General features: G+C 43.6%; 1 protein-coding gene across 1 annotated transcript in view; it reads right to left on the reverse strand.

The window, feature by feature from the left end:
- Positions 1-15459, reverse strand: part of dlec1 (DLEC1 cilia and flagella associated protein) — a 70259-nt gene that overhangs the window by 10293 nt on the left and 44507 nt on the right. Inside the window, exons 21-28 of the mRNA XM_060899881.1 lie at positions 10545-10675; positions 10275-10428; positions 7385-7495; positions 4082-4203; positions 3803-3997; positions 1645-1712; positions 1407-1558; positions 1140-1255 (exon numbers count right to left, since the gene is read on the reverse strand). Coding sequence (XP_060755864.1) covers positions 1140-1255; positions 1407-1558; positions 1645-1712; positions 3803-3997; positions 4082-4203; positions 7385-7495; positions 10275-10428; positions 10545-10675 — 1049 coding nt within the window. The remainder of the gene's footprint in view (positions 1-1139; positions 1256-1406; positions 1559-1644; positions 1713-3802; positions 3998-4081; positions 4204-7384; positions 7496-10274; positions 10429-10544; positions 10676-15459) is intronic.

The following is a 15459-nucleotide window of genomic DNA, read 5'->3' on the forward strand; positions in this document are numbered from 1 at the left end:
CTGACCAGCTTCCCTGTCCCTGCTGAAGAAAAGCATCCCCATAGCATGATGCTGCCACCACCATGTTTCACAGTGGGGATGGTGTGTGCAGGGTGATGAGCAGTGTTAGTTTTCTGCCACACATAGCGCTTTGCATTTAGGCCAAAAAGTTCAACTTTGGTCTCATCTGACCAAAGCACCTTCTTCCACATGTTTGCTGTGTCCCCTACATGGCTTCTTATGCCTGTCTTTCAACAATGGCTTTCTTCTTGCCACTCTTCCAAAAAGGCCAGATCTGTGGCGTGTACGACTTATAGTTGTCCTGTGCACAGATTCTCCCACCTGAGCAGTGGATTTCTGCAGCTCCTCCAGAGTGATCATGGGCCTCTTGGCTGCTTCTCTGACCAGTGCTCTCCTTGCTCGCTCTGTCAGTTTAGGTGGACGGCCATGTCTTGGTAGGTTTGCAGTTGTGCCATACTTTTTCCATTTTTGAATGATGGATTGAACAGTGCTTCTTGAGATGTTCAGAGCTTGGGTATTTTTTTATAACCTAACCCTGCTTTAAACTTCTCCAGAACTTTATCCCTGACCTGTCTGGTGAGTTCTTTGGTCTTCATGATGCTGTTTGTTCTTCAGTGTTCTCTAACAAACCACTGAGGCCTTCACAGAACAAGTGTATTTATGCTGAGAGTAAATTACACACAGTAGGACTCTATTAACTAATTAGACGACTTCTGAAGGCAATTGATTGCACTGGATTGTATTTAGAGGTATCAGAGGACAGGGGGCTGAATACTAATGCACACCACATTTTTCAGATTTTTATTTGTTTAAAATTTTGAAGACCATTTATCATTTTCGTTTCACTTCACAATTATGTGCTACTCTGTGTTGGTCTATCACATAAAATCTCAATAAAAAACTTTTAAGTTCGTGGTTGTAAGGTGGAAAAATGTGAAAATGTTCAAGGGGTATGAATACTTTTGCAAGGCACTGTACATGTAACATGGTGAGATGAAACAACAATAATGAATGCCTTAATGGAAAAGGAAACGAATCAACACTTTCTGACCAATCAGAATCCAACGGTCAAACGCAATCAAAAGTCAAATAGTTATCTTATAATAAACAAACATTCAGGTTCAAATGTTTCTCTTCACCGTATAACTGGCCCTTGGTTCTGATTCTCAGGCTGTGGTCCAATCATCTGGAAGTATACAGGACATCCTTTGACAGACATTCTCATTGGAATCAGTGTCGGCTCCAGATCACCAACCTGATAAACAGAGACACGGTTATTCCTTTTTCAGCTGCAGGAAATATATTAAAATGAGGTATCAGAGATATGTATTTTATTATGGATTTCATTATTGACAGAACAAAAATAACCCAAATATATGGTATAATAGATATATTTTTGCATGTACTTTACAGATGAGATGGTCTTCATAAATGCCCCACATGTTGCTGTGAGCAGTGATGTTAATGCCAACGGTTTCAAAAGGCCCCAGTGTCCCTTCCTCTGGCTCGACCAAGAATGCCACGCCTTTCCCGTGAGCTAGAAGTCTACGCACAAATTCTGTGCCCAAGAACATAAAGAACTGTCTCATAATTATGCATAAATAATGCAAAGGCTGGGTATATGACGAACAACAAAATACACACCTTTGTATCGTTTCTCCTCTATTTTCTCTGACTGCATGACCCAGAGAGGCGTTTCCACATCATGACCTCTGAAGGAGCAAATTAAAGCAATCGCATAACAAAAAGACAGAAATTTCTGCGGTTAGTGAAGGTTAAACTTTTCAAATGTTTCATCTCGATTTCAAATCTTTCTGGAAATAGGACAAACTAAGAACAAGAGATGAAAAAAAAAAAACCAAAATAAATCAAGACAATGATGTAACATTACACATAAACAGTCTAAGGGACAATACAGTAAATAATTTATGATACAAACCATATCCACTTAAAAAATATGCCTTGTTCAATCGATTGGATAATTTCATTAAAGCTAGACGGCCTTTCGATTTCATAAAATCGGTGAAATTTAGTTCCGTCTGAAATTTGGTCATTGTGATATGTTTATTTCTGTAATATCTCAAAAACAAAACCCAGGCCATTCTGTGGCTGGGAAGTTATTTAATTTGAAGGGATTAAAGCAAATAATATGCATGAAATCGCTGAGTTTGCACAGTCAAGAGACAGAGGAAGTCCGTGTGCGCATGCGCAGGTTTACCACCTGCTTCTTTTTCTTCTTCTTTTGGGTTTTACGGCAGCTGGCATCCACAGTGTTGCATTACTGCCATCTACAGATTTACCCTGACGGTTCCATCATCTCATCTCATCTCATTATCTGTAGCCGCTTTATCCTTCTACAGGGTCGCAGGCAAGCTGGAGCCTATCCCAGCTGACTATGGGCGAAAGGCGGGGTACACCCTGGACAAGTCGCCAGGTCATCACAGGGCTGACACATAGACACAGACAACCATTCACACTCACATTCACACCTACGCTCAATTTAGAGTCACCAGTTAACCTAACCTGCATGTCTTTGGACTGTGGGGGAAACCGGAGCACCCGGAGGAAACCCACGCAGACACGGGGAGAACCTGCAAACTCCACACAGAAAGGCCCTCGCCGGCCCCAGGGCTCGAACCCAGGACCTTCTTGCTGTGAGGCGACAGCGCTAACCACTACACCACCGTGCCGCCCCGGTTCCATCATTCTGTCGCTAAACGAACAGCTGATCACACCGAGGTGCTCGCTGACTGCCGAGATTTATTAGTTCGGTCCTGCGTTTCCTTTCCTTCGCAACATAACGTCTTTTCTTCTCGCTTTCCGTTACTGTAGTCGGTCTTTCATGTTTCATTCGCGTCCTCCATTTTCCTCTCCTGTTTCGAATTTGTATCCCACAATGCCTTGCACGAACAGGGAAAGCCCACTACGTCATGCATCACGTGGTATCTTGAATTAGGGCCACGTGGCTCTAAATTCATTAATTGTTCTATTTTAAAAAAAAAACACTAATAAAATTGGAAATCTGTGATTCGAATTCAGTAGCTTTCGGTCCACTAAACAAAAATAATTGGGTGTCGGGGAAAATTCTTTTTATGACCTACGCTTGAAAAATCTGAAAGGCAGTCTAGCTTTAAATAGAATGGAATTTTATTTAATAAGCCATTTCTACTTATTTTTAAATAATGAATAATAAATTCCTTGATGTCGTGATTCTACAAAAAAATCTCATTACAGAAAAGACAACAGAAAAAGAACCAAAGCACCCACATTTTTTCTCAATAAAAAAAAATTCAGATTCTCTCTCATCTCATTCATCTCATTATCTCTAGCCGCTTTATCCTTCTACAGGGTTGCGGGCAAGCTGGAGCCTATCCCAGCTGACTACGGGCGAAAGGCGGGGTACACCCTGGACAAGTCGCCAGGTCATCACAGGGCTGACACATAGACACAGACAACCATTCACACTCACATTCACACCTACGCTCAATTTAGAGTCACCAGTTAACCTAACCTGCATGTCTTTGGACTGTGGGGGAAACCGGAGCACCCGGAGGAAACCCACGCCGACACGGGGAGAACATGCAAACTCCACACAGAAAGGCCTTCGCCGGCCACGGGGCTCGAACCCGGACCTTGCTGTGAGGTGACAGCGCTAACCACTACACCACCGTGTCACCGCTGTTATCTTTTATGAGGCAATAACACTAGCCTGCCGCATGCTTCACACTAATATTGAAACCTCCTATGCATGTACAGTATGTACACACTGATATGCAGTACATATGCAGACCTGTAACCGTACCCATGTTTAGACGTTTGGACTGATTCCATGGACCGGCGTCCAGTGAAGACCTCTGCCTCGATGATGAAAGAGACTGAAATTGCAGTGTGATTGGTTATCAGCAGCTGCCTCTTCACTGGTTTGCCAATAAGGACTGGCTCATCTTCAGTGAAGTCCAACACAACTGGCTGCTCATCAGGAACATCTGATGTAGCACTAAAGACGAAACAGAAGAGGAGGAATGTGAAGAAAGATTTTAGACCGTACATCTAAAATGAAGGTGTACGCTCGAGACTGTACCTGTTTGTATGAGGCAGAGAGTAGGACACGCTCAGACCCTTGGCTTTGGAGCAGAAGCTGAGCACGACAGGTTTCTCCATCCTTTCCACCTCACACACAGCTGCCACTTCAGTCAACTCCTCCTGTACATACAGAGTTATGTTATATATAAAATAACCAGAGGTGGACAGTAACGATGTACATTTACTTGAGTACTGTACTTAAGTACACGTTTTGAGTATCTGTACTTTACTCGAGTATTATTTTTTTGGAAACTTATGACTTTAACTTCACTACATTTGAAAGACAAATATCGTTCTTTTCACTCCACTACATTTCTATCATGGTCTTCGTTACTATGAAGCAGCTTTGAAAGTGGATGATTTTTTTCATCTCATCTCATTATCTCTAGCCGCTTTATCCTTCTACAGGGTCGCAGGCAAGCTGGAGCCTATCCCAGCTGACTACGGGCGAAAGGCGGGGTACACCCTGGACAAGTCGCCAGGTCATCACAGGGCTGACACATAGACACAGACAACCATTCACACTCACATTCACACCTACGGTCAATTTAGAGTCACCAGTTAACCTAACCTGCATGTCTTTGGACTGTGGGGGAAACCGGAGCACCCGGAGGAAACCCACGCGGACACGGGGAGAACATGCAAACTCCACACAGAAAGGCCCTCGCCGGCCCCGGGGCTCGAACCCAGGACCTTCTTGCTGTGAGGCGACAGCGCTAACCACTACACCACCGTGCCGCCCTGATGATTTTTTTTTTTTTCTCAAATATGATTGTTTTTTCGCAGGTGACACTGAGAGCCTATCAGTAATCACTAGGGTCACGTCAAGTCCATAGACTATAAAATCAAGTTCAGTGATTTCTCAGCAGGGTTATTTGAACACGATCAGTAGATGGCAGAAGTGAAGGAGGCGGTTCTTCTGGGGAACGCACGCATTCATGGCCATACCTAGAACCCATGTTTCGAACCACATCACAGCCTACAAAAACTCGCCGTCCAACCCGCGGAAGCATATTGAGGTCTGTAAATGTTTTATTCCAAGAGAAAGCTTGCAGTGAAGTTGTCTGTGCTTTTAGTGCTAGCGATAACATCACAATAGCTATGCAGTCTGGTTAGTCAAATTTGCCCGTCAAGTTGCCGTAGCCTTGTCCACGGCTAACGTTAATACATAGCTAGCTAACCTGGACACTGTTAGTTAGCATGTAAAAACGGAGTTACGCTAACATGAATAATGTTAAGGTCAAGGTCTTTTTATTTGTCATTTCAACCAACCAGGACTACAAATCTACATATAACAACATAAAGTGCAAGAGTGCAACACTGCAGACAATCAATTACACAACAGACGGACAATAAACGACACAAACAACATAAAGTGCAGACACAATCAACATGAGGTGCAGAGTTGACTGTGCATATTGTTAACTTATCTGAAGTCCTTTCAGAAATGTCTCATCTCATCTCATTATCTGTAGCCGCTTTATCCTGTTCTACAGGGTCGCAGGCAAGCTGGAGCCTATCCCAGCTGACTATGGGCGAAAGGCGGGGTACACCCTGGACAAGTCGCCAGGTCATCACAGGGCCGACACACAGACACAGACAACCATTCACACTCACATTCACACCTACGCTCAATTTAGAGTCACCAGTTAACCTAACCTGCATGTCTTTGGACTGTGGGGGAAACCGGAGCACCCGGAGGAAACCCACGCGGACACGGGGAGAACATGCAAACTCCGCACAGAAAGGCCCTCGCTGGCCACAGGGCTCGAACCCGGACCTTCTTGCTGTGAGGCGACAGTGCTAACCACTATACCACCGTGCCGCCCCCTTTCAGAAATATATTTTAGCATAATCTTCCCAAATAAACAGAATGTAGAAATCTGTGTTTAAAGGCGTTTATTCTACAGGTTCTACAAGTTAGTCAGTAAATCCAGTTCAGGGGCGTAGTTAGGATTTTTCAAAGGGGGGGGGGTGACACACTGACTGGCAGCCTGAATACATTATGTCTCATCTCATCTCATTATCTGTAGCCGCTTTATCCTGTTCGACAGGGTCGCAGGCAAGCTGGAGCCTATCCCAGCTGACTATGGGCGAAAGGCGGGGTACACCCTGGACAAGTCGCCAGGTCATCACAGAGCTGACACATAGACACAGACAACCATTCACACTCACATTCACACCTACGCTCAATTTAGAGTCACCAGTTAACCTAACCTGCATGTCTTTGGACTGTGGGGGAAACCGGAGCACCCGGAGGAAACCCACACGGACACGGGGAGAACATGCAAACTCCGCACAGAAAGGCCCTCACTGGCCACAGGGCTCGAACCCGGACCTTCTTGCTGTGAGGCGACAGTGCTAACCACTATACCACCGTGCCGCCCCCTTTCAGAAATATATTTTAGCATAATCTTCCCAAATAAACAGAATGTAGAAATCTGTGTTTAAAGGCGTTTATTCTACAGGTTCTACAAGTTAGTCAGTAAATCCAGTTCAGGGGCGTAGTTAGGATTTTTCAAAGGGGGGGGGTGACACACTGACTGGCAGCCTGAATACATTATGTCTCATCTCATCTCATTATCTGTAGCCGCTTTATCCTGTTCGACAGGGTCGCAGGCAAGCTGGAGCCTATCCCAGCTGACTATGGGCGAAAGGCGGGGTACACCCTGGACAAGTCGCCAGGTCATCACAGGGCTGAGTACATTATTTAATAAAAAATAATTACCATTGCTAGTTTTAGGTAGCTTAGAAACCGCCTCTTCCATTATTGCTGTTTCTTCCACGTTTTCTTGATGCCGTGTTGTAGAAACGGCACTAAAACTTAGCTTCGAAGCCACAAAATTCAACTTTGATGGAAAAAATCTATAATAAATTGCGTACCTCTCTTCACGTCGAAAGAAGGAGGAAAGTTTCGCTTGTTTTGACATGGCCAATTATTAACACAAGAGGAAATCTTGGTCACGGGCACCCCAGGACACCCCAGCTACACCCCTGCGGTCGGTTGCTTCAGATGCATTAGGGTTTGTAAGCGTTGTGACAATAATACAACAATGTGTTGACAGAAAATGTACTTTTAATACTTAAGTCTTTTTAAAAGCAAGTACTTCAATACTTTAACTTCAGTAAAAATTTGACTGGAGAACTTTCACTTGTATCGGAGAAACATTTGACCAGTGGGATCTGTACTTTGACTTAAGTAATGAACTTGGGTACTTCGTCCACCTCTGAAAATAACATATATTATGCATATCCTGTATGTATGTATACATGTATGTTATGCATGGCTGACAAGACTTACATCAGTGTGTGCAGTGAAGGACACACTGATCTCCATGTGTTCGTTGGGCCCCAGAGTGCCAGAGGACGGAGTAAAGCTGGCAGAGCAGAGATGAGCCTGAGGGCCCTGGAGCTGTAAGCCAGCCGGGGTGGGGGGGAGACATGTAAAGGAGAAAAGTCAACTTGTATCAGGCCGTCAAAGAATGGAACAATCTAAGTGACAATATTAAACAGTGCTCTAAGATTTCCCAGTTTAAATCTAAATTCTTTTACAGTCTTTCAGTGCATACGATTCAGGTTTATACACTCGTACATTATAATAATGTTAAATTTTTTAGCAATTTGTTTGTTAGTTTAAATATTTTGTTTTTAAACTTTCTCAATCTTGTAACATGTAATTAGTTTTTACAGGAACTTCATGACCCCTTTTCCACCAAAGCAGTTCCAGGGCTGGTTCGGGGCCAGTGCTTAGTTTGGAACCAGGTTTTCTGTTTCCACGGACAAAGAACTGGCTCTGGGCCAGAAAAACCGGTTCCAGGGTAGCACCAACTCCCTGCTGGGCCAGAGGAAAGAACTGCTTGCGTTAGCAGGGGGCGGAGTTGTTAAGACCAACAACAATAGCAAGACCGTGAGAGGGCGCCATTTTTAAATAAGCGACGGGATATCATGGATGCAGTAAAGCAGCAGTCATCCATTATTGTTGTTGTTGCTTCTTCTTCTTCTTCCCCGTGTTGTTGTTGCTTCAGTGTTCGTGCCAAGGTTTATGCAAACGCAGAGACGTAACTGACGTATACAGCGACGTAATGACATGGCTCCCCTTAGCACCGCTAGCTATGGAAAAGCAAACTGGTTCTCAGCTGGTTTGCAAGTTGAACGAGTTGTGAACCAGCACCAGCGCTGGCCCCGAACCAGCCCTGGAACTGATTTGGTGGAAAAGGGGTCTTGAAAATCACTTTGGTGAAGAAGCATCCTGTTAAAATATTCAATAAATAAAAGCAGGAAAACTGATCTGCTGAAATACAGGGCATGTAAAAAAATTTAACATCATTTCACAATCTAATAACTTTGCCAATTCTCATTCAATTGACCTCAAATTTTAACAGCATGTGTGGAAACAGGTCAAAATTTTATGTTTAATGTTTTTTGTTTTTACCTTTTTAGGTATAGACCCTTTTCACATGACGTCACGATAAACGCGGCCGCCATTTTGGACGTGTACTACCAGTAGTTTACCACAGCCAACAGTGAGGAACGGCAGCAAAGAAAGTTTTTACTTTCAGCAAGACTTCCATCATGCCACTATATTGTTGTGCACCTGGATGTAGTAACCATCAACAAACAAGGCAAGGGTTATCATTTTATCAGATCCCGACGGAGAAGACGGATAGCGGCCATTAACAGATTGGCAGCCCTCGGCATACCAGCGCTTGTGTAGTGACCACTTTGTTGGAGGTAAGACGAATAAAATTAGCCAGAAAAGGCATTACATTGCTGTTAACATTCTGTGGCGGCGAGTGTGTAACCAAATAGGCTAAAATAACCCATTGTAACCTCTTTGTTCTTCTGTAGTAGCTATTGTTGACTAGCTAATGTCAACAAGTAGCTGGTATGTTACTGTAGCAATGTTTACGTTCAGTCATTTGGATGACTGTTAAAACCTTTCAGTCTCAAGTTTTTCCTTTACTGTATTTACTAGTTTACTGTAATTATGATCCGGCAGCTATTTACACCGGATCCAGTATAAGTAGCTGCCGGAGCCAACGTCCAAGGTTCTGGAGCGTGCTCCGGCTTGCTTCCCCTCAAATTAAGCAGCGCGCGCCGGCTTGCTCCCGGAGTGCTCCGGCCGAGGTTCCGGAGCACACTCCGGCCGAGGTTCCCCTCAAATTAAGCAGCGCGCTCTGGCTTGCTCCAGAGCAAGCCGGAGCGCGCTGCTTAATTTGAGGGGGAGCAAGCCGGAGCGTGCTCCGTAACCTCGGCCGGAGCACTCCTGGAGCAAGCCGGAGCGCGCTCCGGAACCTCGGACGTTGGCGTGTATGTGTATGGCGATGGGTTTTTAACGACATAGGTATACAGATCATGTGGGCCGAAGTCAGGTAAAGACGAGGGCTTCGTGTACTTCCGTACGTCAGTGAACAATCCTGGTGGAAGCAGGTAAACGTCGTTCTCTAAGCCTGCTAACCTCAATTTTTGCAAATACCTCTCCCTCTGCTCGCCCTGTAAATGCCCTACGTCGCTGGATAGTGAAGGTGTTTTCTGCATCTCGCTCCTTTTTCTTTTATGTTTTTCGTTTGTCGCCTTCCTCGCATTCAAACTGATTCAAGCCGAAGTCCACTACATGTCCAAAATGGTGGTCGCGTTTACGAAGGTCACGTGACTGAAAAGGGTCTATAGAAATGCCATTGACTGGAAAAGAAAAGGCGCTTTGTGTGTCAGAGTACGCTCGAACACAGTCGAACAAGACAGTGCAGCGTGCATTTATGAAAGAATTCTCTAACAATGCACCAACTGCAATGCAGATTTGGACACGGCACAAAAAGTTCAAAGAGGAAGGCTGTATGTGTGTCTCAGGTGGCGCGCATATTGAAAATTTGTGAAATCGTTCATGGAATCCACATACCTTTGAATTAAATTGAGGAATAAATCGTATATTATTCAACATTAAGCCTGTTCAGGTTCATCTGCCTAGACTATGTAGTTTCTGGGATATTTACATCTCAAATAATATCACCTTTTTTGAACCACCATGTATTGAACACCATACGGCTCTTTGAAAGAAACTACGCAGTTCCTAAACTACGCCGTCACCTCTGAGATCCAATAGTAGGAAAGAATGGTCTAAATGTTTTAGCTGAATATTCCACTCAATATTTTGATCTAACTTCCCGAAGCAGGTTAACACACTCCTGTCCTACCTTACTCCACACGAAGCGTGCTGGAACTAGAGTTTGGTTGAACAGCGTTGCTTTGCCGCTCTGTGCAACCCCTACATACAGATCAGGCAGCACCATCTGAGAGCTCAGCAAACACACCTGAGGACGCTGGACCTCTGCTCGAACAATCAGGTGACTGAAAAACACACCCACGTACACACTGATGAGTCAAAAGATATATGGTGATGTTTGGTACATTATACCTTGTCCAGGTTTTTTTATTATTATTTTTTTTATTATTGTTGTTCTCACCATCCGGTGCCATTCAGCACAGCGAACCGCAGGACGGACTCAAAGCTCTGACGGAACATGGCTCGGAAAAGTACGTTCACGCTGCAGGAAGATGAAGGAGGCAGAACACCCTGACTGGGCTCTGTGCTCACCTGAATACAAGGATAAAGTAAACACATGCACTACCGTTCAAAAGTTTGGGGTTACTTTGAAATGTCCTTATTTTTGAAAGAAAATCACTGTTCTTTTCAATAAAGATCACTTTAAACTAATCAGAAATCCACTCTATACATTGCTAATGTGGTAAATGACTATTCTAGCTGCAAATGTCTGGTTTTGGTGCAATATCTCCATAGGTGTATAGAGGCCCATTTCCAGCAACTCTCACTCCAGTGTTCTAATGGTACAATGTGTTTGCTCATTGCCTCAGAAGGCTAATGGATGATTAGAAAACCCTTGTACAATCATGTTAGCACAGCTGAAAACAGTTGAGCTCTTTAGAGAAGCTATAAAACTGACCTTCCTTTGAGCAGATTAGGCCCTGTCCACACGGCAACGGATTCAGGTGACTCCGATACAATTGCTTATCGTTTCGGCCTGGCGTCCACATGGCACCGGCGTTTTGGGTGCCCAAAACGCAATCTTTTTGAGAACGGGTTCCAGAGTGGAAAGATCTGGCAACGTTGCCGTTGTGAAGTCGTCTGGATGAGTAGAACGGATTTGTTTACGATGACGTCACAACCACATGACTGTGAGTGCTTCATGCCGGGTAGAAGTGTAACGAACTCGATGCGAGTTGTCAACAAATCCTATAACTTGGTTCATGAAACGCGCTTACAAAATATTTTCACTGTGAATATTTATTGTGTAAATGGTGCAAAGTGTGTGAGAGAGAGAGAGAGAGAGAGAGAGAGAGAGACTCTGCCCTTAGGGCTGAGTCAATCCCGCCAGCAAAAATAAGGAAAAAAAGGAGCGATCTCACCTCTTCAGATGTTGGTTTAAGTCCGACAATACATTCCTCAAAAAGGGCGTAGAAGAGCAAATTAATCCATCAACGTGTAGCATTCAATTTATTCCGGACCATTAAAGACGCCGCCTTCCGCGTAGAATCATACGTCATCCTCGCCGCCATATTGGATAGGTCAAAGTGGAGAATAAAGATTAGCTGCGTTTAACTGTACCAACAGGTTTGCTGTCCAAACGAGATCACATGGGATTACCTTTCACAGGTGAGACTGGAAAAATACTTTTCATTGTATTTGGTCATTATAATGTAATTTTACGAACAGATTTTCCTGACTTTGTGGCTAATATGAAGTCTCGCGCATAATAGTTTATGCGCATGCGTCCTTACTTCTTCTATTGTTCTGGTGTCTCCGAAGGGACAGTCTTACAGCGCCCCTAGAGGTGTGGCATGTGTATTGCATCATTTTCAGCAAGTGTTGCGTTGCCATATGGACCTGATATTTTACTGCTTGTTGCCCATTTGGACGCGATATATTTTTAAATAACATCTCATTGCCGTTGTCGTGTGGATGTAGCCTGAGTTTCTGGAGCATCATATTTGTGGGGTCGATTAAATGCTCAAAATGGCCAGAAAAATGTCTTGACTATATTTTCTATTCATTTTACAACTTATGGTGGTAAATAAAAGAGTGACTTTTTATGGAAAACACAAAATTGTCTGGGTGACCCCAAACTTTTGAACGGTAGTGTACATTTGCTAAATCTGATACTTCCACATAAAAACCTTTGGACGATGAAAAACTGATATTAATTAGAACGTTAGCAAAACATATACCGATTTTAAAGCTATAATCTATAATGGAATGCATAACATAATCTCAGTCTTGACATTTTTCCAGCCTGAAAAAGCAAGCTCTATACCTTTTCTTAAAAGGCATATCATAGAGCAAACATAGCTTCAGACACAATGGGGTCAGTGTTAAGGGAAGGCTTGTTCTCTTTTTTTTCTACGCTTCCCCTTCAAGGAGAACTCTTCAGACTGATAAAAACTAAAGCCATATTATTTTATACGTTATAATATTTAAGCAGCAGACACTAATAGTTTCAGCTCAGTTGCATTGATGTGATGTGTACCTTTTTTTTAACCCAGGTAAACACCTGAAACAGTTACACACAGTATAAAACTAGACATTTATAAATACAAATGTAAATTCAAAGCACGTCAGTGACTTGCACTCTCAAACATGCATAAATTTAAACTTACAAATGAACTGTGTTCAACATTTAAGGAACAAAACACTTTGTGACATGCTCTTATAGGAAAATAAACAACAATGTAGTGATATCAAACTGTTTCCACCCTACAGTTGGATTATTTTCCCTTTTTAGGATGCAGTGCTGCAGCACAGCAACCTATGGGCTCCCCTAGGGGAGCCCATAGGTTGCAGTGCAAAGCACTGCAACTATTGTTCTTCTACGTGTTTCTTCTTCTTATTATTCCTACGCAAATTTTGATTTCGAATAACTCAATAACCGTACGTCGCACACAGACAATATATCAAAACGTGCGGCTCGATCGGACTCGCTATGCTATTACTTTTCTCTGTAGAATACGATTTTTTCGCGACGTAGTCGCGAAAAAATCGCCCCAAAAAACCCCATTCATTTCTATGGAATTAATTGAAAAAAAAGCACTTTTTCAATGTTTTTCAAACATCCACTGCTCTGGCATGCTTTCACCTAGAGACATGATTCAAACTCTAAAACGTAGGAAAACTTCTCCTCTGTGGATCCTGCATTCAACTTTTCTGCTAGGTTTTACACTTTCGGATCAGGCCCGGTTCAAACGCCATGTGGTTTCTGGGAGAAAATCCGGCTTTTGAATGGGTGTCTATTGCGTTACACACCAGTGAGGGTCGTTTAGCTTAGAGTGTAGGCGGCTTCAAAAAAAAGGTCAAACTTTCTCGCTTAAACTCCGTTTTCAGCCACAAATTTCACTCTACAGACATTATTTTCTCAAAAGTAGTAGGAAAACTTGTCCTGATTCACACAATGTGTCTACCTAAACGATAGGATTTACGGTTTTTGAATGACAAGCCTCAAAGTGAGGAGAGCACAGGTGAGCGGCCTCATTGACTCCCAGTATAAACGTTGCTGAAAAGTCACTCGTTTTTAACTCCCTGTAGCGTCCTCATTTTTAACAATACAAACAAAAAAATACATCATTTTATTCAGGAGACCCTTCTAGCGCTCACTGTGAAAGAATTTTGTGAATAGCTGCTTCCGTTGTCGAGTTATTTGTCATTGTTCGAGGCCTGGTCCTTCATAAAAAAAACAGTAGAAAACTCCAGCCCTTGTGTGTCAGCCTCACCTTAGCCGCCCACTTTATTAGGAACACTTCTGTTCGTACATACAAACTACAAACACTCTTCTTAGAGTTTAGAGTTTATTTTATTTTTAAAAGGGACAGTGCACAAATTAAACATTATCCTTGTGTTAAGGACAGATGTCTGTCCCAGGTTATAGCAGTACATGCTAATTTCCGCCTGTAGTCACTTTGGTCATACTCTTGAATAGGTCTTCTTCATGATGGCTGCTGTCTCGAGCACACACACGATCATTGCATTGAAACATCATTGCGGGTCACACGTTCACGGCCAGCGAACGTGCGTGAGCGAATTGCTTCGCGCACTGCATCCTCTCACAATTTCCCCCGGGGAATTGTCCGGTCTAGTTTGTTTTATTCCCCTTATACCACAGCAATTTGCCAACATTTAAATGAATTAATTACAGATGTACGACCTGTCATACTTTTTATTTGATGATGATGCCCTTTATTGTCACTAGTCACATGTACCAGCGAAATTAGCCGTCAACCTGTCTGTACCGGTACATATACAACATACAATTGACATAGGGTAGACAGGACAGGAAGACAGGGATAAAGATAAAAAGGAAACACAACATGAGGAGAGATAAGGAAAAAAAAGAACACCCCCCCACTATGCTCCTGTCAGGAGTACAGTGTGGGAACATTTAAAAAACCTTTGCATAAGCACACAACACAAGTACACTTTAAACACGGGACTTGAGGGGGGGAATCAGGGGTAAGGGGGGAGGGGAGGAGGTAATCCAGCGCAAGCAAGCGGCCGTCCGCTCCTGCAGCCATGAAGGCGCTGGTCACGCACCCGCTTGTCACACTGGGGGTAAAAATGGCGACCGCGGAGAGTTAGAGAGGAATGTGAGGAATGAGAGTGTCTCCTGGCAGTGACCTTCAGGGGGAAATGTTTTCTCAGCAATGGCCTGAACCAAGGCCGGTTCTGTCTCAGGGCGCCAAATGTCGATAAGATATAAATTATTTGGTCTTTCCAGACGCAGTCTTTGCACGTTCACACCGCTCGTCCATATCTGTCCATTCCGTCCATTCTATTCAAATTGATCTCCGAAAAACGTATTCCTTGCAAAGCTGAAAGCTGCTCCGAGATAACAACCATTTTGTGGTTAAAGTTCTGAATGTCCACAGTCTGAGTGCCAACAGCTTTGCCCACCGCTCCAATCATATCGGGCAGCTTTGTGGGGCTTTGAACAGCTGTCACCGTTGTCTGATTTCCTCGATATACCAGGGCAATGCCTAATCCAATCAGCAAAAGTCCTGTAATCATGGTTCCGAATAGGTAGATATCTTCAATGTCCTCCACAGAAAGAATCGCCAGGCACACGACCCGCCACCGCTCCCATGCGTCCATCGTGTAACCAGCCGCAAACGTTCCGGCAGGACAAACGGGTTCCCCCGAACCCAAAACTGTGTCAATTTCATTAGGAGACCAGTTTATCAATTCCATGCTTTTTTAGTTTAGAAAGTAATGCAGGAAGAGTCTCTTTAAAAAGTACAGCAGACGAGACAAGACACAGAAGCACAAGCAGGGAAAAAAAGGAGGGAGAGTAGAAAATGCGACTGCCTTCCATGGAA

Source organism: Neoarius graeffei, chromosome 19 (genome assembly GCF_027579695.1).
Source record: "Neoarius graeffei isolate fNeoGra1 chromosome 19, fNeoGra1.pri, whole genome shotgun sequence".
Classification (NCBI taxonomy): Eukaryota; Metazoa; Chordata; class Actinopteri; order Siluriformes; family Ariidae; genus Neoarius; species Neoarius graeffei.